We start from the raw sequence: 26,048 nt of genomic DNA on the forward strand, positions 1-26,048 counted from the left end.
TGCCAACAGAGAACGCCAGACTGCATGCAGCCCGAGTAAGAAGATAACGTCCATCTGTTCACAATCGCGTTCAGGCGGCTGAAAACGAATGCCATGTGGATTTAGGGGTAGGTCTATCTTTAAAGTTCTCTGTAATATATCCCAAAAGAATATAGCATTATTACAGTCAATAAAAACATGTTCAATAGTTTCAGCTTTGTTGCACAGAAAGCATCTGCTACCCCAAGGCACATAAATGCCCTTTTCTTGTAACCACGTTTTAACCGGCAAGGTTCCCGTGTGAAGCTTGAAGAAAAAAGTTTTAACGTTGGCTGGTATCTGCATATTTTTAACCCTCTTGAGTACGTCTTGCCCACGCCCTTCGTGAAACATTAACCGATACAATGGTACAGGGAACACACTCTCCACAAGATCCTTCATAAGACGCTTTCTTTTTACATTGGAGAGGTACTCAAGGGAAAATCTTGCTCTGAGGAACCGATAGGACGTAATAACTTCGCGCAGGAACCGTGACATTGTGTAACGAGGGCCAATGGCCGATGATACAAAAAAATCGGGTATAACACCTGCTAACATGGCTTGAAAAAAACAACACAGAAACGGGTCTCTTTCGTCTCTTAGCAATATAAAACGCGTTACAACTTGCTGAAGAAACAAGTGGCACAACGATAGACCACCTCTCTTTACTCGACGAAACAAATTGGTCCTTGATGTTCGCTCCCATGTAGAGCACCAGATAAACGTGGCAAAGATGCGGTGAAATTTTTGAATGTGCTTACGCGTGCAATGCAGTGCCTGCAGAAGATACCTAATTTTCGCGGCGAGAAAAACGTTACAAATAGTGGCGCGTGCAAAAATGGACAATTCACGGCCGCCCCATGCTTCGGCCATCGCACGCATTTCATCTGTTTTTTTCGAGCCAGAGTGACTCGTTCTCACGATACCTATCCAAAGGTACCCCCAGATAAGTGCTAGGTGTTGTGAGCCATTTAATATTTTCAAAAACACCGGGCGTGGCATTCCACTGGCCATGCCACAGACCAATACTCTTTTGCTTATTAATTTGACTGCCGCTTTTCTCGCAAAACTTGTCAGTAATTCTTAATAATGAACTAACACTCTCTCTATCTACAGCAAACAGGGCAACGTCATCGGCATAAGCTAAAACACGGACTTCACACGATTGTATCTTAAACCCCCTGATTCCTGTACTATTAAGTATTTTTCTACAGAGCAGTTCTAAGAATAAAGCAAAAAGTAAAGGACTTAACGGACAACCCTGTCGAACGGAAGAGAGTACTTGTATGCGCTGTGAAAGTTCACCATTAACAATTAAATTGGTACATGAACTTTGATATGCCATTTTGATGCCTTTACATATGATGGAACCGAGTCCAACGTAATTCATTAACAAGAAGAGAATACTATGTGGTACCATGTCAAAAGCCTTAGCTAGATCTATTTGAAGCATCGCTACTTTGAGGGGAGCGCTATCACAATATTCTAAAATGCTTCTAGCTACATGAATGTTTGTAAATATTTTCCTACCCCTAATGCCGCATGTCTGGTGCGGCCCAACTAACTTCCGTATAACTCCCTGCAGCCTTGCTGCAAGAACTTTCATTAAAATCTTATAATCAACATTTGTCAACGTAATTGGCCTGTATCCTGTTACCTTACGTAATATATTACTATCTTTGCCCTTTGGGATTAGTACTGTGTGCGTGCGATTGAACGATGGCGGTAAAGTCCCCCGCTCAAGCGCCTCTGAAAATACTTCGTGTAATGCTGTTGCCATATCCGTCTTAAACGCCTTGTAAAACGCTGCGGTAATCCCATCCGGACCAGGAGATTTGCCCGAGCTTAGGTCCTCAATAGCCCTCTCAATTTCAAACATACTAATATCCTTTTCTAATAAAATTGTTTCCTCTTCGTCTAGTGTCGGCATCTCTGCCAGAAACTCATCCTCGTAGGCAACTCGGCCATGCAACCACACTTGAAAACTCGGCAAGCATGCAAACCATATGATTGCGTTCGAGCGCCCTCGGCGAAAACAACCACCTAAAAACGCGGTACGCGCGAGCGGCGCAGCGTGGCGCCAGCGGTCGAGCGCTGTACAGGGGCGTAAATAGTAATACGCACCCCGGCGACGGTTGATTCCCAAGTTATCACCTGTTGCCTGGTCTGCGGGGGCGATCAGGCGACATTGGAGGCGGAGCCCGGCGGGAAACGATGCCACATCAAGGGCGGGAGATTACGAACTGATCGAAAATTGTGATTGGCCTAAATGAACTACAGTGAACTCCCTCAATGAGTGGAAGGGGGAAATTAGCTGGATTAAAAAGAAGGTCCCTAGTGAACGATCGACCATGTAGAGGCTCGGAGATGTAAACACTAGAACATGCAAAGATGTTAGAGCATGTAGACGGCTCCAATATGATGGAGAACCTTCTTGTAAAATATGTACATATGTATATAAAACGCTGTTCTCAACTCTCTGGATATCTCCCTTCTCCCGGCACTTGGCACCCCAATGGGCAATGAAAGTCCGGTGGGCATCCACTGGTCCGCGAGTTTTGGACATATGGATGTCCGTATGGACATCCACAGGAACACAGTTATTGAAACTTCTGCAGCGACGAGGTTGCAAATTCGGGGAGCTTGAACTGTGCACATTGTTATTTTGTTTTTCTTGTGGAAACGTGCAATTTTGCCACGAAAAATTCTGTGAATTCACAATCGAGACTTTATGCGATGTCCATTGCAGATGTCGCTTGCACCATATGCAGTGCAGAAACTGTTGAGAAATGATCAAATATATGATGTTCCATGGATGTCCCTCTGTCGTCTGAAGCATGACGTCCGCATAAAATCCAGTGCAGATGTCCTTAGAACGTTCGAGATTAAAAACAAAACGGACATTCAAGATAACCAAAACACAACGTCCCTGGGTAATCCTGGGGTTAATCGGCTCTGGACGTGGACGTCCGGATATGATTCGGATGTCCTCATGTCCAAGGTGTTCATGAGAAAAAATAACTACGGCAACTTCGCGACACCACACCCCTACAGAAAACAGCTAAGCTTGTGAGCGAGCTAACTTTACTTCTACATGGCTGCTACCACTGGTACTTGCGAAAAATACATTGGAAGAATGATGATTCCGCGCCTATGCGGAGCATGCTTAGCGTGTGTTTTATGTGGTTGAATTTATTCGGTTTGGCAGTCTACAGGTACTGTGTGCGGAGCACTGTGAACTAAGGAGTTGCATATATAACAAAAGGCGTCAACTCGTGGCGGTATGCTTTCATTATATTAAAACGCGCGCTGACAGTGTGTTTCACCTATGGGTAATCTGCAGCCACTCAAGTTACGTGCAGCGGTAGTGCCATTTGGCAACTTGCCGCTGACGTACAGTTGCACACTGCGTGAGGTCACTTTGGCGCGTAATCTTGAACTGCCCGAGAACGCATTGGGAGTTCATGTTTTGGGCTGAATAAGACTCACCTCTTTTTGCGTATGTATTAATATGGTGTGAATTTAGGTTTGATTTTGTGTCTCGTGTTGCAGTTTTCGAGCCTGATGCAGATGTGAACGGGCACTTATTATGTGTATGAACTCGGTGACTGGTCAAGCGGCGAGTTGCACCGAAATCAAATATAACGGCCACTCTTGTAAGATTACAGTGGCAGGGGCATTCTGCATTGCTACTATTGGCTCGGTCTCCACGTTTTCTGCTTTGGATATGCCTGTGCAGTTGCTAGTATGAGTTAGTTCTTACGAAATATCTCGTATGAACAGCTAAATCAACCTTCCTATGGGGGTTCCAAGCGTAAGCTGTGCATTTTGCTATTGCAGGGCCGATTGAAATGTATTTACAACCTTAATATTTTTTGTGGAGAAATAAAGTAGCAAAGTAAAATGCTACCTCGCATGTTACCAATTGTCTATCATACACAAATTAAGATTTGGTCTAATAGACTGATAACATTGGTCTAACTGAAGCTTTTACATGCCTTCAAGAATGTAAATTGCTAGATTTCTAACTACAGCAAGAGTCGAGTCTGTCAAAAATGAACTCCACTACGTACCTCATGAACGAAAATAAGTTCACGCCTTTTAGAAAGCTTAGGTGCAGGTCGCAGTGAACTGTTTCTTGGTAGTCTTGAAATGTGGGTAAGCTTGCCATGCAACACCTTTTTATAAGCACACCCAGTAATATCCATTGAACTAGAGGACCATATTTTCATCCCTACTGAGAATCATGTTTGCGAAGATGATCCTCAAGTTATGGCTTGAGCAGTAGCATAACCAGAGGGGGGGCACATTGGTTACATGCCTAGGATGTGTCACACGCAGCGTTTGTGACACATCTGAGTTTGTCATACAGCTTTGCGCTGTTTGCTTTTGGTAGCTTACACAAAAGCTCCACGCTCCACTCTTCACAGTTGAATGACTGCAGATATGACTACTTAATTCATATTGTAATCCAGCTTCAAGCGCAACATAAGCAGAACATATAAAATTCGGCCTCATAAGTTTGACGGGTTCCATTAAAGGCTGTTTAACTCCTCATGTCATCTCCCCTCATCATCTAGCACCACATTTTTGTTATTGTTGGCCAGTTGTGTATGCCAAGTGCAGTCTATACTTTCCTTAACTTCACTCGGTATGTTCCCTCTACTTTGCCGGCTGATTTGTTTTAGCAGATAAGCTAAAGAGGCAGAATGCGCTTCAGGAACTATATGTGTTCATAACATCAACATAACATCAGAAATGAGATGCACACCATACCACCACTGCCCCTCATCCATCCATACTCAAGCTCTCTCCCCTAGAGGAGGGGATGTGTTTACGAAGTGTGCCAACAATGACCAATATTCTATTTTTTTAGTAGAAGTATTCTAACATTAGTGCTGGACTGAGGCCCAACTGCCGGTTAGTTCTTTGAAACAAAAAATTGAAATTAGTTTGGCAGTTGACTATTGCAGTCATTTAGATGTTTCAAATGCATTTCAGTAAAAATACTGTCTTCTTTTTAGTGTAGTGACCTTTTTCCTTGACTGTCTTGATCTGGTTTTACAATATTTTATCGTGTTCATTTGTGCCCACAATATTTTTCAGGCACCCGTTTTATATAACTCAAGAAGGCAGCTTCAAGGACACAAGAGTGTCAAGGAGCCAGCTCAACAAGACTCCATATGGTGCAGAGGAGGACACTCGAAAGCATCAAAATGTGTTGCCATGCAATTTGGACGAGAAAACTAAAATGTGGGTATACTGGAGGTACCGTGTAACCAAATGGCACCAAAACTTTCAAAAGACAGTATGTCACACTAAGATGAAAATTCTGACATGCTCATGGCAGTCATCACGACTTAGTAACTTTTGTAACATCTGTGATGGGCAAGTCAAGATCAAGTATGCTCTCTGGAGACGTACACATAAGAGTAAGTGTCACTGAAAAGTTTGAAATATGTTTTGAAAAAGGGCTGACTAAATTTTTGATAAGTGACTACTTTTTGTCTGGCCTCTCAACAGAAATATCGATCCACATGACAAAAAAGAGTGGTACAATGAGACTGCAGATGTGCTTAGTGAAATTAACCCCTTCAGATACGAATTATAATCGACTGTCGATACATGTGTGAAACAAGCATAATTTTATGCCTGGATGCTAGAGACTCCACTGAAAGCAAATAAACGTGGTAGAATGACTCTTTCTGCATCTTATGATGAGTCATCATAATTACCGAATAACTAAATATTTGAAAATTGTAAAGTCGTCCATGCTATGTTCCTTCATAAAATGGATTGGATAACCTGCTTGAATTATATGCACAAGTTAATTATTGGCCACAAGCATTTCAAGAATTTAAAAAAATATTTCGAGGTTGCTACCGACATGCCCCATGTCAAACGTCACGTAAAACACGGTAGTGCAGTGGCGCACCGACGGGGGGGGGGGGGATTCGGGGGTTGTAACCCCCCCCTGATGCCGACTTAACCCCCCCTTTTGTTTAACCCCTTTTCTTTCCTTACACATTTGAGTACTGCAACTAAGATGTAAGACGCGCAATCGTCTGCACACTCACAAAAAGCACATTTTTTTTTAACAATTTGCCGTGAAGAAATCGAAATTAGTGCTGTTTAGATGGTATTGGCAAACTGTCAACCCCCCCCTGGCAGAGATCCTGGGTGCGCTACTGCGGTAGTGCCTTCACCAATGCGGTACTCTATAACGATACACATCACTCGGAAGCAAAGTGGAAGTGATATAGGTTAGCGGAATGTTCAATTTACCTTAAGCTTAATGTTTGTGCTCTATTCCTTGCTAACACTGCACAGAAATGGCAAAAATAGGTCACCTCTACAAATGTGGATGCCGTATCTGAAGAGGTTAAACTTACTTGCAATGAGCAGAGTGCCTGTATTGACTATAAAAAGCAAAAGCTCGTGCTTGGTTTGCTGCCGACATAATTTTAACACCACGCAAATATAAGGGAGCAAATACAAACCACTGACATTCTGAATTTTAAATGATGACATGAAGCAGGCACATTTTCAGGTACATATTCCCTTTCGTCTATTTGTTACGTCAAATTTCAGAAGTATGGCTTCCCTCCTAGGGTTTAAGAAAGGGGGCGCATTAGGGGCAGAGCACTTCAAGTTTAAAAAGGCATTACCGTTTACGTACATGCTCACGGGACCAGTTCATTAAAACCGCTCATGCCCCCGAAAGCGGGAGCAAGGCCTCTGATGGTTGCATACACCGTGGTGCGCACCCTACGTCTTAATTAAAAGCCACAGAGTCGCTTTCCATTGAAAAATTAATTTCACACATGTAAAATTGTGCCATCTACTATGACGCACTCAACTGTGTGCTTCTGGCAGGTATTTGAAATTTTGATGAGGATGACTAAATCTATAGCCAGCCAAGTTTGTAAGGGGAAGCAGGGATGAGTTCAATGCAAAGGACTGTGAAAGCAACAGCATGGAACACTTGTAGAGCAATTGGTGGATGTGAACATACAATCGAGGAATTGAAAAACACCTTAAATTGATGGCTTCTGCAGACAAAAGTTTTATAAGGCAAAATAAAAATAAAGCACTCTTGTACATAGTAAATTTCTGGACTTTAGACTGCACAGTGAGGTGAGAAAGAAAGCAAGGGGTGTTCTCGGTAGGTTAGAGAGCCGTAGTGCCTATATTTTCATCCAATTCTTTGCCAAGTCTTATACACACCAACTACCAAGGCTGTCAGCATCAGTCATAGATTCATGACTTTTACATTTCCATTATACGACCAAAAATGCACTTGTTGAGCATTCTAGAAATTTTTAATGATCACTGGATTCTAGAACTGATTCTGAGATAGCTCTACACCCATTGAATACTTCTGTGTTCCTTGAAGGTGTGCAGGGCTTACAACTTGTGCTCTTAGTATCCCACAAAAGAAGAGTAAGCGAGCTGAAAGAATAAGCTGGGATGCCTGCTTCATGCTCTTGTTCAAAAAAAAGAAGAGGTGTCTAATACACCAGTTGAAAATCAGTGTCGTGTGTGAAACCTTCCCCATTGTCACCATAGTTATAGTTGAAATAGCCCAGAGATAAACGTTATTAACATATGTACAATCCCAGTAGCAATGGAATGAAGCTCCACTTTCTCGGTACCTGAATAATTAAATTTCCTGGCGTGACAAAGTAAGATTAGTTAATATCCGCACTAAGGGCAACATGGTTTTGAATGGGATGCATGGTGCCATTTGCATCACCAAAAGTCATTGTGATTGTCATACATGATCATCATACAAGAGTAATTTCATAAACCAAAACCATGCGCCAGAAATATGCAAATCGGTCGGCCCAGTGCTGTGGACACTTAGATGAAGAAGTGACCATGCTACCAAAACAATCTGCACTGAGCATTTAAGACAACACAAACAGAATGTGAGGAAGGCATTCCTTGTTTTGTGATAAATGTCAGTAGAGGATCAGGTTTTTTGCTTGCCAAAGTAAATAAATTGCACAGTGTACAACCTAAGAACTGATTTGCCAGTGCACACCCATCTTTTGACAACAGTTGTGATGTAGCTTCCGGCACTGTATAAGTGTGTCCAGTCACAAATATACCTGTTTTAATGTAGCGTCCAGATTCCGTTGCCATAATTTCTTTTTTTTTTTGTACATTCACCTCTTCAGTAGGAAAAAAGCTGTGGTTTCAGGTAGTTAATTCATTTCGTAAGCGTAATAATAGCCACATGAAAAATCCATGGGCATGGATAGGATATGTAAAACAGGATGGTGCCCTTCCCGAGTTATGATTCGCTTCTTTGTTTTTCTTCTCTGTGCACTGCCCTGCCTGTGTTTATGCTTCAGTAGCCTTTGAAGCAACGAATTCATCTCATCCAATTTTTGTTTCACGTCTGAAGCCATGCCACACTTCAGTTATGCATTTCTGACTGGTCACAATAAGTGATCGTCTAATTTTAATGGCTGCTCTTGAGAAGTGCAGCATTCATAACATGATACAGAGCGAAAAGCTACCAAATAAGGCAAGAAATGTGACGTGCAAGATTTTAATGCTAATGCTCCTTCCAATTCTATACTCATTTTGCCACAGACAAGCTAATATTGAAAATTAAATTTTAGTTATTTGTGCGGTCAAGGTATAACAATAATGAGGAGAGTGGGTCAACAATCCAAAGAATTGTATTACTGACGACAGCAGCTAGAATACGAAAAATAGGTTCAAGAGAATACTAAACTTGGATAGTTAGTACTTGCTTATAATTAACAACAGTGCAATAAACAGAGACTGAGAAAGACGCAACAACAGGAACATGGCACTGACTATGAAATGACGAGTTTATTTGTGTTGCTGTCCACTTTTATAGTTGACATGCTACTTCATGGCGCACGTATGTTGTCATACAAAAAGAAGCTACTCAAAAGATAATGTGAAAAAAACACATTCAAAAAAGCAAGAAACCACTTCCTTACACAGATGTCTTCACTTCAGCAGAACCATTTTTATATCAATTAGGGCAACATATAGCTGTATGTTTCAACTTCATTCTTCTTTATGAAGAATGCTCCCATAATTTCTCCTGACACCAGGTCACGATGCCAGTACAGGGTGTGTACCTTGATCAGTGGCTGGTATTTACAGGCCCAGCACTGCTCTGCCAACTGAAAGCATATTGCTGCTTTGACATTGTACTGTTGTTTGCTAAGGCACTTATTAAAACGCCTCCCAGTCTACCTAATATAGATAAACCTGCTGGAGAAAGGGTTCTCATAGATGGCGGAGCATGTGCATGTAACAAACAGGGTGGTAATCCTCGTTGTGCAATGTCTTTGTGAAGTGTCTTCAGTCTCACTGTCCCCCTCAACTTCTGCAAAGTGTGACCCAAGTCATTCCATGCTGTGAACATTCTGTGTCCTTTCTGTACCTTGCATGACATTCTTTAAAAAATAAGAGAAGCCATGAACATACTGCACCACTGTCTTCCTATTACATGTAGTATCCTGAGTTTTGGACTGAGTACTGAAATGTCACACTTTCTACTTTTCTACTTCCACTTCCACTTTAACAATATCTCCAAACTTTCACCTGTAAATAAGAATTACGCGAACACTGACCACAGACTGTATGACTTGTAACAGAACAAGTGACCAGGCCAGCAAGGCTGCCATCACTCTTTATTGCTGTTGCTAGAAAGCTCCACACTTCTTCGTCTTCAGAAGCACCTTCTTCGCTTCTTCTTCCTCGGCTAGGTTACACTTCCCCCCTTTTCTGTGTCACCCCTCCTGGGGTGATAACGAAGAACACGTTGCTTATGGCTGCAAACTCTAGCTGTCCATTATTCATGTACCCCACAGTCTTGAGTACACCTTGTTGCACTGATACCTTCACTACTTCAAAAGGTCCAAGAATCTTTGCTTCACTGGCTGGGAGTCCTTTCCGAACCAGCACAATGTCTTGTAGTCCAATGTCTGGTATATGGCCTTGGCGCCGCTTGTCAAAGTAAAACTTCATGGCTTTCCTATATCTGTGCCGCTCCTCAGATGTTTTGCAACGCTCGGTCAGCATTAGCCTGTCTGCAATTCCAAGCTCTTTCTCTGCAGTTAGCTTTGGAACCTCACCATAGGCAGCAAAATATGGACTGCACCCAAGGCTACTCGCATGTGTCTTATTATGATGAGCCACCGCCGCTTCTAGGCAACATTTCCAGCCGCCCTTAAAACTTGGATACATCGACATGAATTGCTTCAAATCGCATATCACCCTCTCCACCATTTCATTTGCCTGCAGGTGATAGGGCGCACAATGTCACAGTGTGATGCCACAGCTCTTCACCCACTCTTGAATCTTTCTGCTAAGGAATGCAGGCCCATTGTCCGATATTACAACTTTCAAGTCGGAGAATATTCTTCTGTCAAGAAGGGCTATGACACTGTTTGCGTCTTCCTTGCCGGGCTGTGCCACCATCATTCTGGTACATTGATCTATTGCGACCAGAAATGATTGTGTTTTACGTATGCTTGGGCTTCTTTTTCAGCTCGGCAAAGTATACATGTATGACTTCAAAAGGTTTGTCCAAGTGTTCAGGCAACACAAGCTCGTCTGGTCGTGGCTGGTACTTGGCTTAGTTTATCTGGCACAAGTGGCATGACCTTACATAGTTTTCAATGCCTATTTTGATGTGTTTCCATCTAAACCTTGGCCAACCTGGCTGCACAGGCCACCGGTGGCGAGTGCTATTCTCTCCATTAGCACCCGCTACCTACCGAGCCAATGGTAGCCGTGCCATATCCATCAATGGGCAAAACATCTGTTACGCCAGGACGCATAGATTCTTAGGGGTGATCATTGATCGAGACCTCAGCTGGAGTCCCCATGTCACCTACCTGAAGAAACGCCTAATGGCCATTTCACACGTTTTCAAATTTCTTGGAGGGAAAACATGGGGAGCGTCAGTACACACAATGTTACAACTCTACAGGGCACTGTTTCTCGGATATCTGAGGTACAGCTTACCTGTACTGAGCAATACCTGCAGAAGCAACATCCGCACAATCGAAAGTGCTCAGGCGCAGGTACTAAGGGTTTTTCTTGGATTGCCACGATGCACATCAACAGTGGAAACAATTGCAATAGCTCAAGATTACCCAGTAACAACTCATATGACATTGGAAGTGCTCAGAGCACACATCAGGCATAATGCCCGCTCCCCTTTCCATTACCTCGCCACTCTGCCTAATGACCGACCCAAAGCCTCCTTTTGCCAGGCGATATCGGCGTACCGTGACTGCCTCCCTCGAGATTATATGCCGGCCGAGAGGCTGCTATCACCTCCTTGGTGTTTGGCTCGTCCACAAGTTCGACTCTCGGTACCAGGGATTCGAACAAAAGCAGGACTCTCGTCCCCATCTCTCAAGCAGCTGTCTCTCCTCATGCTGCACAAGACATACAAGGACCATTTTCACATTTACACTGATGGCTCGACAACTCTCGACGGATCTACAGGGGCTGTGATCTTCCCTGCATAAGCCGTGACACTTCAGTTTCAAACTTCTCACCAGACAACGTCGACTGCGGTGGAGCTTGCTGCACTTTGCTGCGCACTTCACATGATTCACGAAGACTTACCACGAAAATGGAGCATATTTACAGATTCAAAGGCCGCCCTGCATTGTCTGCTATCCGCTCTATGTCGTGGACCACAAGACCAACTTGTGCTGGAAATAAGGCACCTTTGTCATCAACTAGCAGAAAAAGGACATTACATCAGTTTTCAGTGGCTCCCAGGCCACTGCGGCATCATGGGCAACGAACAGGCCGATGAAGCAGCGAGGAGGGCTCACGAAAATGCTGTGAAGGAACCCATCCCGTTATGAAGAGCCGATGCAGCAACAAAGCTTTGCATAATCGCGCGTGATTCCACACGAGCCATGTGGAACACACCTGGTTTCCAACATACTCGACTGCACCGCCTGGACCCATCCCTCCGACTACGCATTCCATCTGGACTTCCTCGAATCGAGACAACTGCTCTCTGCCGACTGTGGCTTGGAGTATCCTTTATGAATGCTTTTGCTTGTCGCATCGGAATAGCTGACAGTGCTGCCTGTGATACTTGCGGCAGCGAGGAAACAGTCCAACATATCCTGTGTCATTGTCCCCGCTACAGCTCCCAGAGACAGTCGCTCGTAACGGAGACAGTCGCTCGTAACGATCTTTCTCTCCTCTAACTGTCAATCCCACTTCCCCTCTGTGCAACGCGGTTGAGGTGTCCTCTATTGAGAGACAGTTATCGCGTTGCACTTAACCCAACTTTTCGCCCCCTTTCCACAACAATCTCCAACGGACAGCGTGAAAGCCGCGACTGGGCACGAGCAGTTTGAAGCGGTGGCGCTTTTGTTGCTTTTGTGCTTTTCTTTTTGTCTCTTCGCTCGCTGCGGCGGCCGCGCTTGCCCACGCGCGGCCGCCGCAGCAAGCGAAGCTTCATGCGGTCTATCGCTTCAACAGAAACTGAGCGGCGTAAGCACAGCGCATACAAACGTCAGAGCCGTGTGGAGATCGCTTTCAAGATACGGTGCGCGCGACAATACCGACAGCCGGCACAGGTGCAAAGTACAAGAACGCATTTGTTGGCAGAGTAGGGGCATTTGTTGGCAGATCCATTATTAGGGCAGCAATGCACTTGCATTTGGCAGTGCGCTGATGTAGCTGGAGATGGTACATGTACTTTACCTACATTACAACCAAGTAGCACATGAAATTATGGAAGCATTCATCAGAAAAAAAACAAAACAAAGCAAGATGTATCAGCCAGCCTCCATTGTCCTCATTGATACCAAAATGATGCTGCTAGAATGGGTATAAATGTGTGAAGTGGTAGTCTTTGCTGGTGTGATTCTTTTCCTTTCCTTTGTTTCCTTGCATTGCTTCTTTGTGTTTGGCTACGAACATGTGCCATGAAGTAGCATGTCAGCTATAAAGATGGGCAGCATGACAAATATGTTTGCCTGTTGACAATCGGCACCGTGTTCCTCTCATTTCTGTCTTTCTCAATCCTTATTTTTTGTGCTGTTTTGAAAATAAGCATCAGGCATTGAAGTATACAAGAGAGCTTCAGGTTTAGATAACATTCAAAAGAACGAGAATGTGAAATTAATGCTACTTCATTAGTCTATGACATACCAATAGCAGAATGAAGCAGCGAAACATCTTAAATTGTGGCAAAAGTTCATGGACGGTAGTTAGAATCCTGGCATCTGTGTGAAAGTAATGAAGTGAAAAAGATAATTGTTTTACAAGCATGCCCATTTCCCAGATCAGATCATCAGAATATGTATCTGCACGTAATGAACAAACTATCACGTTATGTCTTATGAGAAAAAAATGTATACAGTAGACAACAAGAATACCACAACAGTTGTGCAATGCGGCAGCGCGCTGTGGCTATAGCTGTCTACGAAAAACAGTGCGTGAGAAAGCGCGACGGCACGATGCCGACAGCACCAGGAAATTCTTTTCATGAGGACGCGTACAGTGAAGTCGATTTGTCTTCACAGATACTATCAGCTTTGGCTCCAACTGAACAGGAGATATGATACGCCTCTGTACCGTGTTGACACCGGGTGGAGATAGTGCTGGACATGTATGGCAAGATGCGCGCTTAGAAAAAAGGGGGTGCAGCCCATACATGAATAACTATGTTATGAAGCGATCTGACGAAGAAGAGGGAAATAGAGGAGGGAGCACCAGGGAGGAATAAAGAAGAAGGAATGAATGGCGACCTGCATCACATTTGTTCTGTGTTATTATGTACAATATCACTACATATTTTGGCGCAGCTGACAATAGAGACCGTGATGTGGGTGACATTCTTTGCTGAAGACTGTGGTGGCCGCTTGGTTTTCAAGAAATGCCAGGTCCAAGACGAATATACCCTCGACTTTTCTGAACATGTAACCACAGGTGAGCTCGTTGGCATTGTCTTGGCTGAAGCCTCCATTTTGTCCAAGGAACTTCTCGACAAAGGGTCAGCAAAAGTAAATCTACCGGCACCCTTATTCGGTGAACTTGTGTTGATGCGGCTTCAGACATGCCCTAGCATTAAGCCATGTCCATTTGGCGTGCAGTCAGCTATTCTACAGTCATTGGAAATACAGCAGCAGCAATTATCACAGCAAAACAAGCTCACGGAAACCTTAATGTCAGCAGCGAACCTTCACGAGAGTCGTCGTTTCGAAAGTGAACGGGCAGAGATATTCGATGGCTCCTCTGACAGTCCAGAAAGTTGGATAGATTTCTATGAGCAGGCTGCAGAATACAACGAATGAAGTCCGACAGAGACCGTGTAGTTAACATGCAACTATTTCTTGCTGGACTAGCAAGAAAATGGCATGAGTCTCGGCTGTTGGATTGGAAATGCGAACCATGGTCCAAATGGAAAGCAAGCTTTATAACAACCTTTCAAAGAAATTCAGTTGAAAGATGGGACCAGGCTATTTACTACCACTACAAGTCTTGTACCCCACTAGAGTATTTCTTTGAAAAAAAAAAGCGCCTCCTTCAGCTTGCTGAGCCGAAGCTGCCGTTACAATCTATAGTAACACTCATTACCCATGGGCTACCAAAGGAACTACGGCGGCTGGTTCAGGTTAGATGTCCCAAAACGGTCGATGCAATGTTAGAGCTGCTGCAAGCTTTTTCGCACTACTGGGTGGAGAGAGCCAACAAACATCGCCAAGACCCCCCCCCCCCGAGATATCAGGTTGTAGTTTTCACACCACTTACCAGCGTTTTTCGCAGGGGATGCAGGAAGAAACTCCTAAACTTGGTTCGAACGTTTCAGGACCCTATAATATCACATGTGGTAAAACGTTTCGCTAGGGAGACCAAAAAGAAACACCAGATATCAAAAGCGCGCCTTTATTGGCTACCGAGACTGTCTTGCTGATGTTGTCAAGCCTACGGTATATTCAGCTGGAAGTGAACGGACAACCTATGCAAGTTGTTGTGGACAGTGGTGCTTCGGTGTCCATCATTAAGAGAAGCAAAGCAAAACCAGAACATATATTCCCCGGCAAACGTATGCTTGTACGGGGCTATGACAGGAAAAAATGTGAGCACTGTGAATGGGCATGTGTTAAGTTTAAATATCAGTCACAGGCTACGGAAGTACTGGCTTTGGCTATTGAAAGTGTGGAATACAATTTCTTGCTCTCCCACCCGGACATGAAGTTAATGAAACTGAATATTTACTATGATATGACACTGTGTCGGTGTGCCCTGGTATGGATAATGCGAATGCAGAACCCAGCTCGAAACTGCTGCGAGTACCAAAAAATAGAGACGACATTCGCCAAGTTTATCCAGAACTGGTCTGTTTAGGAGGATACCCGCCAGCCACAACCAAGTTTAAAGTCTCATTCAAGTTAAATGGCACAAGTGTGTTACGAAAGAAGCTATACAATCTAACGAGGGAAAAGAAGGCTTGGCTCAAAGAAGAACTCCAAAAGATCCTGGATGCCAACATCATTCAGCCGTCCGTGTCCGTGTTTACATCACCAAAAACAATAGCTCCGAAAGAAGATGGTAGCCTGCGGCTCTGTACGGACTATAGGATAATCAACAGCCAAACACACCTGATCCTTTTTCCTATGCCCAAGATAGACAGCATTATCAATTAAACTTACAGCTGCAAAATGCTTTTCTAGGATCGATCTTTGCAAAGGGTTTTGGCAAATGCCACTTGAAGAAGAGGCAAAACAGTATACAGCTTTTATTACCCCTGTTGATCTATATGAATACAATCGCCTGCTGTTTGGCTGGAAGAATTCGCCAAGCTTGTTCCAAAAGATGATGAACACTGTTCTGAAACCCTACATTGGCCGTTTTTGTAACGTTTACATGGACGATATCATTGTGCACTCCAAGTATTAGCATTGACATGGAGATCACCTGGCCCATGTGCTCACAGCTCTCTCAGAGGCGGTTCTGAAAGTTAACTTTAAGAAGAGTGAATTCTTCAAGAATAGAGTGACTTTCCTGGGTAAACTACTGGACGGAACAACCAAAAACACAAAGGAAGAGTCTTTGACACGTATCACTAAGCTAGTCAAACCATATAACATCCATTCACTCCGTGTGTTTACCATTCTGCTAGACGGAGAAGTGTGAGGCGGCCTACAGACATCTGGTTCACGTGATCTCCTCTGACCGCGTCCTCTGCCTTCCCGACTTTCCCCTTCCTTTCAAACTTAGTACAGATGCTTCTCATTACGGAATCGGAGCAGTCCTGTACCAGTGAGACTGCAGCCGAGCAAGAAATCAACAACTTCGTCTAGTTGGCTACCACAGCTACACATTCACGAAAACAGAAGTATATTACACTACAACAGAGAAAGAAGCACTAGCTATTTTGAAAGCCATTTGATATTTTCGTTCCTACTTGGAAGGCACGCATTTCAAGCTCTTCACTGATCACGAAGCACTTATTTATATTGAAAATGGCAGAGCCTAAGGGTAAGATTGCACGCTGGATACATGAGCTCCAGCAGTTCGACTTCAATGTCAATCACTGTCCGGGTGCTTCAATGAAAGATGCTGATGCGCTATCCAGGTTGGCGGTCATGCAAGAGGAAGCTCATCAGGAAACAATGAACATTGCCAAAGTGTGGGAGGGAACCGAAGTTTTGCAGCCCACTGAGACGGGAAGAATTGCAGTGCCTCCAACGTTGATCCCACAAGTTTTAGATCTGTATCATAACAGCCCTCATTCAGGCGACCATGACGGCTTTTGGAGAAAATACATGAAGCTTACAAAGCGATTTACATGGCAAAAAATTAAAGAAGACACCAAGCGATATGTGCAATCGTGTCATGAATGTCAAATAAATAAAACAAAATTTAGGCAACCTACTCAGCAGACGACCTTCCCTACCTACTCGAAAACACCATTTGAAATTGTGCACTTGGACTTCGCTGAGCTCTGGAAAAAGTCCGAAGGTGTGCAGAACACCCAAGCGTTCCTGGTATGTTTCGAGTGCACCAGGATGGTGGCAGCGAAACCGGGAGGAGAGGGCGCTAACAGCATTATTGCTTTCATGAGCCGAAAAATGTTTCAGAATGTGGAAGCAATGGTATCCGACAACGAGCCAGCATTTAGGAGCCGTCGACTGCAAGAGTGGGCGGAACAGCACGAAATCATGCTGAGGTTCACTGCACCATATCATCCAGCAGCTAATGGCTTGGCTGAGAGAGCTATTCGTGATCTGAAGCAGTACATGGGCATGTATCCAGCATCTCCGGGTGGATGGAAATGTTGCCTTGAAGTTGCGATATCCCATCACAACTGATCCTACACAACAGGCCTAGGATGTACGCCAATGTTCGCCGCTACAGGGAAGCCTACATATCTTCCAGCTGACACGACATTCAGAGTTGAAAAGACGGTACAACTTACAGAAGTCAAAAGAAATGAGGAAAGCCAAGCGAAGTACCGTGCAAAAATCAAGCAGAACTTCAACAAAAGGCAAAACCCTGTGCTACCTGGACTGCTGGTGGGGGACTGGGTGCTGGTGAGGAAAGGACTCCCCGGGTCAAACTCGACACACAAAGGACCATATCGAGTTGTGAAAATGGCTAGTCAACATGTACAGTTATAGACTGCTTGGTACATAGGCCCCAACGACACTTTAGAATCAGCCTCCATAGCCAACGTCTTCAAGTATCATTCCAGGAGGGATGAAAGCAATGTGGGCGGGGGGGGGGGGGGGGAGTGAAGCAACCTAACGAAGAAGAAGAGGGAAACAGAGGAGGAAGCGCCAGGGAGAATAAAGAAGAAGTGACTAATGGAGACGTGCATCGTATTTGTCCTGTGTTATTATGTTTATGTACATATCATAAGAAGCCAACAAACAATGACACCAAGGACAACATAGGGGAAATTACTTGTACTTACTAATTGAATTTAAAAAAATGATAAATTAAAGGAAATGAAAATGGATGAAAAAACAACTGTCCGCAGGTGGGGAACGATCCCACGTCTTTGCATTACACATGTGATGCTCTTACCATTGAGCTACCGCGGAGCCATTTTCCCATATCCACTTTCTGGGGTATTTATGTTTTTACAACTAGAACCAACCCTGGGAGTGCTAGCCAGCGCCACCACTCACAAACCATGGCGGCGAATGTGGAACATCCTTTCTGCCGCAGGCGTCACGAGCACATCAGATTAGTAAGTTAGATTCAATTAGTAAGTATATTAATTAGATTAGATTAATTAATTACAACAGAGGGACATTCGTGGGACATCATATATTTGATCATTTCTCAACAGTTTTTGCACTGCGTATGGTGCAAGCGACATCTGCAATGGACATTCCATAAAGTCTCGATCGTGAATTCACAGACTTTTTCGTGGCAAAATTGCACGTTTCCACAAGAAAAACGAAATAACAATGTGCACAGTTAAGCTCCCCGAATTTGCAACCTCGTCGCTGCAGAAGTTTCAATAACTGTGTTCCTGTGGATGTCTGATGGATGTACTGAAAAATCCCAAGTGCATGGTTTTGCATGTCCCTGTAATGTCCAAATGTACAGTTCTGGCAGCCATCGGATGTTCGACGGAGCTGCCAATTTTCTTGCGCATAAGTGTTCATAGTAAATCCGGTGGATTTCTGTGGATCTCCGACGGACATCCATATGTCCAAAACTGGCGGACCAGTGGATGTCCGCCGGACTTTCATTGCCCATTGGGTTCGCCGAGCTGGGGTATAGACCTGAGAGAGAGTGAAAGCAGAGTATAAAAATAGCATCGCCCAGCATATATAGCGGATGCGAGGTGGAGAGAAGGAGTGAGAAAAGTGATAGTGGGAAGCGTAGAGCTGCTGCCGACGCCGATCGCGTTTCCCCGCGTTCGCGCCGAACGCGCAGGGTGTCCGTGACTGCAGCCGATGCCTCTGGCGGCGGCTCTGCAGGTTAGACAAGAGAACTGGACACTCGTCGCTTCCGAAAAACTGAAGTGAGAGATTAATAATCTTAGCATTCTCAATCTGCACTGGCATTTCAAAAAAATAATGCGTGGCTCTGCTATCGCAAACACCAGGGGCCAGCGGAGATGGGGGAAGCCCAGCAAAAGTTACTAAATGTGTGGTTTGCCACTACTTTACTATAGGCTTTCCCCAGCTCCACTGGTCTCTGGTGTTTGCGATAGCAGAGCCACGCATATTTTTTCTTCTTCTTACCGCATATTTCTTGGCCAATCTCCGGTAGTAGGGACGTGTCATTGTCTCATCATCATCAGTAGCAGCAGCAGCACGAGCAGCAGCACGAGCACTCACTCCAAGGGGAAGCATAACGAACGCGTCGTCTCTGCAGCCATGAACTATTTCGGAGGCGGCGATGCAGCACCGCCCGTCGGTGTCAAGGGGAGCTCGGGTGGTGGAAGAGGCAGAGTCAAGCCCAACGCACCTGAGCCCATCGCGGGATCGTTGTTGACTGCACCGCAGCAGCAGCAGAGACCGGCAGTGATGGAACCGGTGCCACGAGACTGCGGACGGCACTCGAACGGTCTTCCGCAACTCGACGCTGGAGAAACGCTCTTCCGCAACTTGACGCATAGCGAAACACCCCGAGACTCCCAGGTGCAAAAGGTAAGACCGAGGCCCGAATCCTCTACTCATCTTCAACTTCTACTCTCAGCATGCCAACATGGCTTCTATGCAGGGGGGACAGGATACCGATGCCGATTCAGTTATGGCGTCACTGTTCTGTCTTCGAAGGTGCTGTGCCTTTAACAGCGGAGCTGTTTAAGCCGGGCGTATAATGTGGCAACCGCAAACACAAAATGTGGGCTGATCCTGGCGGCAGTGCAGAAAGGGTCCGAGCGCAATGGCACACAACCATTGTGATATAGCGAAGCTAAGCCTGGCTAAGTAAAGCTAAGCATGGTTGGCACTACTTAAGCTTAGTCAGTAATCGATAGCCAATCAATATCTAATCTATAATCGATCAATAATCAATAACTTCCGGGAAATGCTGTGAATGATTTGGTAATGCTTGACCTAGTCCAAATACGTGGCCAATAGAGAGTTTTCGAATAGGGGCCCCAAACGTTTTGGGGCCCCAAAGAAATAGCGTTGACATCACTGCGCATGCGCGAGACGCTAACTGCGTTTGGGTTTTGCGTTGCGCACGCTATTTCACTGATTTAGCGGGAGCCCCAAAAGCTCTGCGTCAACAAACATGGCGGCACCCATCGAAGCGGCGGCTCTCCGAGTACCAACCTGGGGTCGTATTCTGAAACGTTCGCCTAGGCGAAATTTCTTTTTTCGCTTTCAGGCGTGCGCCGATTGGCTGTTTTAGCAAAATTGGATGAGCTGATTGGGTGGTTGAGCCCGACGTCATTCAATTTTGCTCAACCAGCGAATCAACGCGCACGCTGATTTCGCCTAGGCGAACGTTTCAGAATACGGCCCCTGGGCTTGATGCGTGGTAACGCGTGAAGTTCGTAAGCTAGGAGAAGTGGCTGCGGTTATCGCTTTCTCTCAAGTAACGTGTGTAATGAAGATTGGTTCATTAGACGCCGCTGATTTCGAATTCGATTGTCGATTTCATAGCTCGTAGGCCTAACGTGGATTAGCTTGGCTGGTGAAGGCACGTAAAGTTGGTTACTCAAAATTAAGCGTAACAAATCGCTTGTTGCTAATAGAATAACCTCTCAATTGTAATGAAACGCAAAACCACGAAAGTCAAAATTACTCTTCTTATCATAAAACGGTATAGTTTATTTTAATATTTATAATAGTTTTTCTTTGACACCATAGTGGCGCTGCAAGCGCAAGACGCTATTCGCAAACGCAAATCCCTATTCTAAAACTAGTGTGTATTCTAGTACACTCTATCTAAAACCACGGCCGCTGGATCAAAAAAAAAAAAAAAAAAAAAGGCGCGGCCTGCCGCATCGGGCGCGTTGCAATGGGAGCCAATGTGACAGCCGTAGTTGTATTGTCGGCCGCTTGGCTGGGCCGAACGGCGCTAGTCATCGGCGATGGAACGCGCCGTCGGCTGGCACGCGCGACGCCGTTCCAAGCGCGTTCCTGACGCATTTGATATGCCGATGCCAGACAACAGCCCCCGACGTGTGGCGCCGCGGCGGATCACACCGTTTTTTATGCACGCGGCAGGCCGCACCTTTTTCTTATCCAGCGGCCGTGCTAAAACTCTTCACTCCTGCATGCCCCAACGCAAACACCCGCAAAGCTCTTTGGGGCCCCAAACTTTTTGGGCCCCTATTCTAAAACTCTCTTTACCTTGTGATAGCCAATCGAAAGCCAATCAATAGCGAATCGATCAATAATCAATAAATTCCAGAAAATGCTGGGGATGACTTGGTAGTGCTTAGCCTAGCGCCCAAATACGTTGCCAATACCTTGCGATCGATAGCCAATCAATAGCTAATTGATAATCGATCAATAATCAATAACTTCTGGAAATGCTGGTGATGACTTGGTAGTGCTTAGCCTAGTCCAAATACGTGGCCAATACCTTGCGATAGACAATCGATAGCCAATCAATAGCTAATCGATAATCGATCAATAAAAATAAATTCCTGGAAATGCTGGGGATGACTTGGAAGTGCTTGGCCTAGCCCAAAAGCCAGGACTAGCTAGGCAAGTACCCATCAGCTCCGCCGTCTTTTAGCAGTGCGACTCTAGTGCAAGCTACGCAAATTTTTTTTATTTTTTTTTTAGGATCGCTTTTGACTTATATCAATGGCACCTCTCTAGTATGCATCGAACACTGATGTTCACATATTCAGCCAGTTGCATTCCTTAATGAACATCCAGCACGTCATTGTAACGTGCTAGTGCAGAATTTCTAGTTACTCCATTTACTCTCTCTGTAAATCCTCTCTGTAGAGCCCCACGTGGCATTGAGAGTGTTTCAATAAATAAATAAATTCTTGGAAAACGCCCACTCTTGACCAGATAACTTCAACAGTGGCTGTTGTACGACTGCCTATCAGCAGCATATTTCAGAAACCAAATACGCACAATGCATGTGTTCTCTAAAGGCAACGTTGCGCTTTTTGGACGACACATTTGTCTGCATTTTTTAAATAACGCCATAAGCGCAGTTAGAGCTCGGCCATCGACATGCCAAATGCATCACGGTGGAGCCTTAGTTCATGTGCCTGCATACTTTGCGCTTTCGGAGACAAGGACGCAGTAAGGCGCACTCGAAAGCACAACCCATACCAGTTTGCAGCTACAACTCGGCCAACAAAACACACTCACCTCATCGCTTTCCTTTTACACGCAAGCATAACAAAATGTTCTATGCATTGAAGCACAAAAGTAACTGGAACGCCTATTGCATTTCTCCACACAGTTCAGGAATTAATCTCAAAACGGGTGTTATCCTGAGAATTTGTTCCAAATGGATCCGCTTTATGAGCTCCATGGGTAGAATTTCTAAATTGCAATATGAGCCACAAGGCAATTAGTTAAAAAAAAAATTTAATTAGTGAATTTTTGTGAATTAATCGATTCTGCGTTTCAATTTTTTCTGCAAATAATGTCCACCTCCTCGAGCAGACCAGCTCACGAACTAGAATTGTGTTATCTGTCATGGGCAGCCTTTAAAAATTTTTGAAAGTTTTCACTGACACACACGGTATACTTTCGTTTTACATTCCTACTATTGCTACATTTTGTTGTGACAACCCTTTTCGCAGCGTAAGGAAGAAGCGTGCGAGAGCGTCAACACCCTTAGGTCCTCTCACAGAGTGGCCATTTCACTGCTCTCTTCTAAGCCAGACCTGCAGATATACAGGCCACCAGGTGAGCTCACTGTCTTCGCTTGATTTAAGCCCCGAATGTGATTGGGCACCGTTTGGTTGTGTGTAGATATGTGTGTGTGTGTGTGTGTGTGTGTGTGCGTGTTCGTGATCACGCTTGCTGTAGAAGAGTGGGCTGGAGACTTCATGAATAGTATGTCCTGAGAAATCCTGTGTTGATGGATTCATTGGGTTTACAGTCTCAAAGCATACTGCGACATCGTAGAGAGACGCCGGGGGCGACGGCTACGAATGAATTTGGCCACCTGGTGATCTGTAGGACGCGCCTAGATCGACGTATAAGATATCATTTGATTTTCTTTTCTTTTTGTCGTGTTTTGCTCCCATAAAAATTGAGCCGGTCATGGCCGAGAATCACTTTCACGAGCTTGTGCTCGGCCCCAAATGCCATAACAATTTAACTCATAATAACAACACCATAACAAATGCGAGGTGCAGCTTATGATGAGTCATCGCAATTAGAGTAACTAAATATTTGATGATTGTAAAGTCATCCATGCTATGTTCCTTCATTAAATGGATTGAATAACCTGCTCGAATTAGATGCACAAGTTAATTATTGGCCACAAGCATTTCAAGAATTTAAAAAAATATTTCGAGATTCCTACCAACATGCGCCACGTCAGACATGTAAAACACGGTAGTGCCTTCGCCTGTGCGGAACTCTGTGACAATACACATCACTCAGTGATATAGGTTAGCAGAATGTCCAATTTTGCCTAAGCTTAATGTTTGTGCTCTATTCCTTGCTACCACTGCACAGAAATGGCAAAAATAGGTCGCGTCCACAGATGTGGATGCTGTATCTGAAGATGTTAGACTCACTTGCAGTGAGCAGGGTGCCTGTGCTGACTATAAAAAGCAAAAGCTCGTGCTTGGTTTGCTGCCGATATAATTTTAACACCACGTAAATATAAGCGAGCAAATACAAACCACTGTCATTCTGAATTTTAAATGATAACATGGAGCAGGCACATTTTCATGTCTTCCCTTTTGTCCATTTTTTGCATCAAATTTCGGAAGTATGGCTTCCCTCCTAGGGTTTAAGAAAGGGGGAGCATTAGGGGCAGAGCACTTCAGGGTAAAGAAGGCATTATCGTTTATGTACATGCTCACGGCAGCAGTTCATTAAAACCATTCGCACCCCTGAAAGCGGGAGCAAGGCCTTTGATGGTTGCATACACCAAGGTGTATGCGTTTTAATTAGAAGCCACAGTGTCACTTTCAATTGAAAAATTAATTTCACACATCTAAAATTGTGCTATCTCCTATGACACACTTAACTGTATTGTTCTGGCAGGTATTTGAGGGTGAATAAATTTACTAGCCAGCTAAGTTTACAAGTAAAAGCAGGGATCGATGTCTTCAATTCAAAGAACTGTGAAAGAATCAGCCTGGAACACTTGTTGAGCAATTGGTGCATGTGAACGTATAATCGGGAAAAAAAAAAACCCCTTAAATTGATGGCTTCTGCAGGAAAAAGTTTGATCAGGCAAAATAAAAAAAGCACTGTTGTACATAGTAAATTTCTGAACTTTAGACTGCACAGTGAGGTGAGAAGGAATAGAAGGGGTGTTTGCGGTATGCTAGACAGTAGTAGTGCCTATATTTTCATCCAATTCCTTGCCAAGTTTGATGCACTCCAACTAGCATGGTTCTCAGCATCAGTCATAGATTCATGACCTTTACATTTCCAATATCCGACAAAAAATGCACTTGTTGAGTGCCTTATAAATCTTTAATGATCACTGGAAGAACTAATTCTGAGATAGCTCTACACCCACCGAACACTTCCTGTGTTCCTTGAAGCTGTGCAGGTCTTACAACTTGTGCTCTTAGTAACCCACGAAAGAAGAGTAAGCGAGCTGAAGGAATAAACTGGGATGCCTGCTTTATGCTCTTGTTCAAAAAGAGAGAGAAAAAAAAAGAAGTGTCTAATACACATGTTGAAAGTCAGTGCTGTGTGTGAAACCTTCCCCATTGTGACCTTAGTTACAGTTGAAATAGCCCAGAGATAAACGTTAACATATGTACAATCACAGTAGCTATGGAATGAAGCTCCCCTTTCTCAGTACCTTAATAATTACATTTCCTAGTGTGACAAAGTAAGATTAGTTAATATCCGCACAAAGGGCAGCATGGTTTTGAATAGGATGCATGGTGCCATTTGCATCACCAAATTCAGTGTCGTACATGATCGTCATGCAACAGTCATGTCATAAACCAACACCATGCGCCAGAAATATATAAATCGGTCGGCGCAGTGCTGTGCACACTTAGATGATGAAGTGACCATGCTACCAAAACAAACTGCATTAAGCATTTAAGGCAGTACAAAGAGATTGTGAGGAAGGCATTCCTTGTTTTGTGATAAATGTCAGTAGAGGATGAGGTTTTTTGCTTGCCAAAGTAAATAAATTTCACATTGTACAACTTTAAGAACTGATATGCCAGTGCACACCCATCTTTCGACGACAGTTGTGATGTAGCTTCCGGCACTGTATAAGTGTGTCCAGTCACAAATATACCTGTTTTAATGGAGCATCCAGATTCCGTTGCCATAATTTTTTTATTTTTATTGTACATCCACCTCTTCAGAAGGAAAAAGCTGTGGTTTCAGGTAGTTAATTCATTTCGTAAGCGTAATAATAGCCACATAAAAAATCTATGGGCATGGATAGGATATGTAAAAGAAGATGGTGCCCTTCCCGATTTATGATTCGCTTCTTCGTTTTTCTTCTCTGTGCACTGCCCTGCCTGTGTTCATGCTTCAGTAGCCTTTGAAGCAACGAATTCATCACATCCAATTTTTTTTTCACGTCTGAAGCCATGCCATACTTCAGTTATGCATTTTTGACTGGTCACAATAAGTGATCGCCTAATTATAATGGCTGCGAAGTGCAGCATTCATAACATGATACGGAGCGAAAAGCTACCAACTAAGGCAAGAAATGTGACGTGCAAGATTTTAATGCTAATGCTCCTTGCAATTCTATACTTGTTTTGCCACAGACAAGCTAATATTGAAAATTAAATTTTAGTTATTTATGCGGTCAAGGTATAACATTAAAGAGGAGAGTGGGTCAACAATCCAAAGAATTGTATTACTGATGACAGCAGCTAGAATATGAAAAATAGGTTCAAGAGAATACTAAACTTGGAT

The 26,048-nt window shown here is 44.2% G+C and overlaps 1 protein-coding gene across 1 annotated transcript in view; it reads left to right on the forward strand.

Annotated features, from left to right (window-relative positions):
• The window catches only part of LOC119433349 (uncharacterized), a 340,855-nt gene that overhangs the window by 166,990 nt on the left and 147,817 nt on the right, over positions 1-26,048 (forward strand). The window contains exons 7-8 of the mRNA XM_049671535.1: positions 19,402-19,676; positions 22,763-22,868. Coding sequence (XP_049527492.1) covers positions 19,404-19,676; positions 22,763-22,868 — 379 coding nt within the window. The 5' untranslated portion in view covers positions 19,402-19,403. The remainder of the gene's footprint in view (positions 1-19,401; positions 19,677-22,762; positions 22,869-26,048) is intronic.

The sequence above is a fragment of the Dermacentor silvarum genome, chromosome 1 (genome assembly GCF_013339745.2).
Source record: "Dermacentor silvarum isolate Dsil-2018 chromosome 1, BIME_Dsil_1.4, whole genome shotgun sequence".
Taxonomy (NCBI): domain Eukaryota; kingdom Metazoa; phylum Arthropoda; class Arachnida; order Ixodida; family Ixodidae; genus Dermacentor; species Dermacentor silvarum.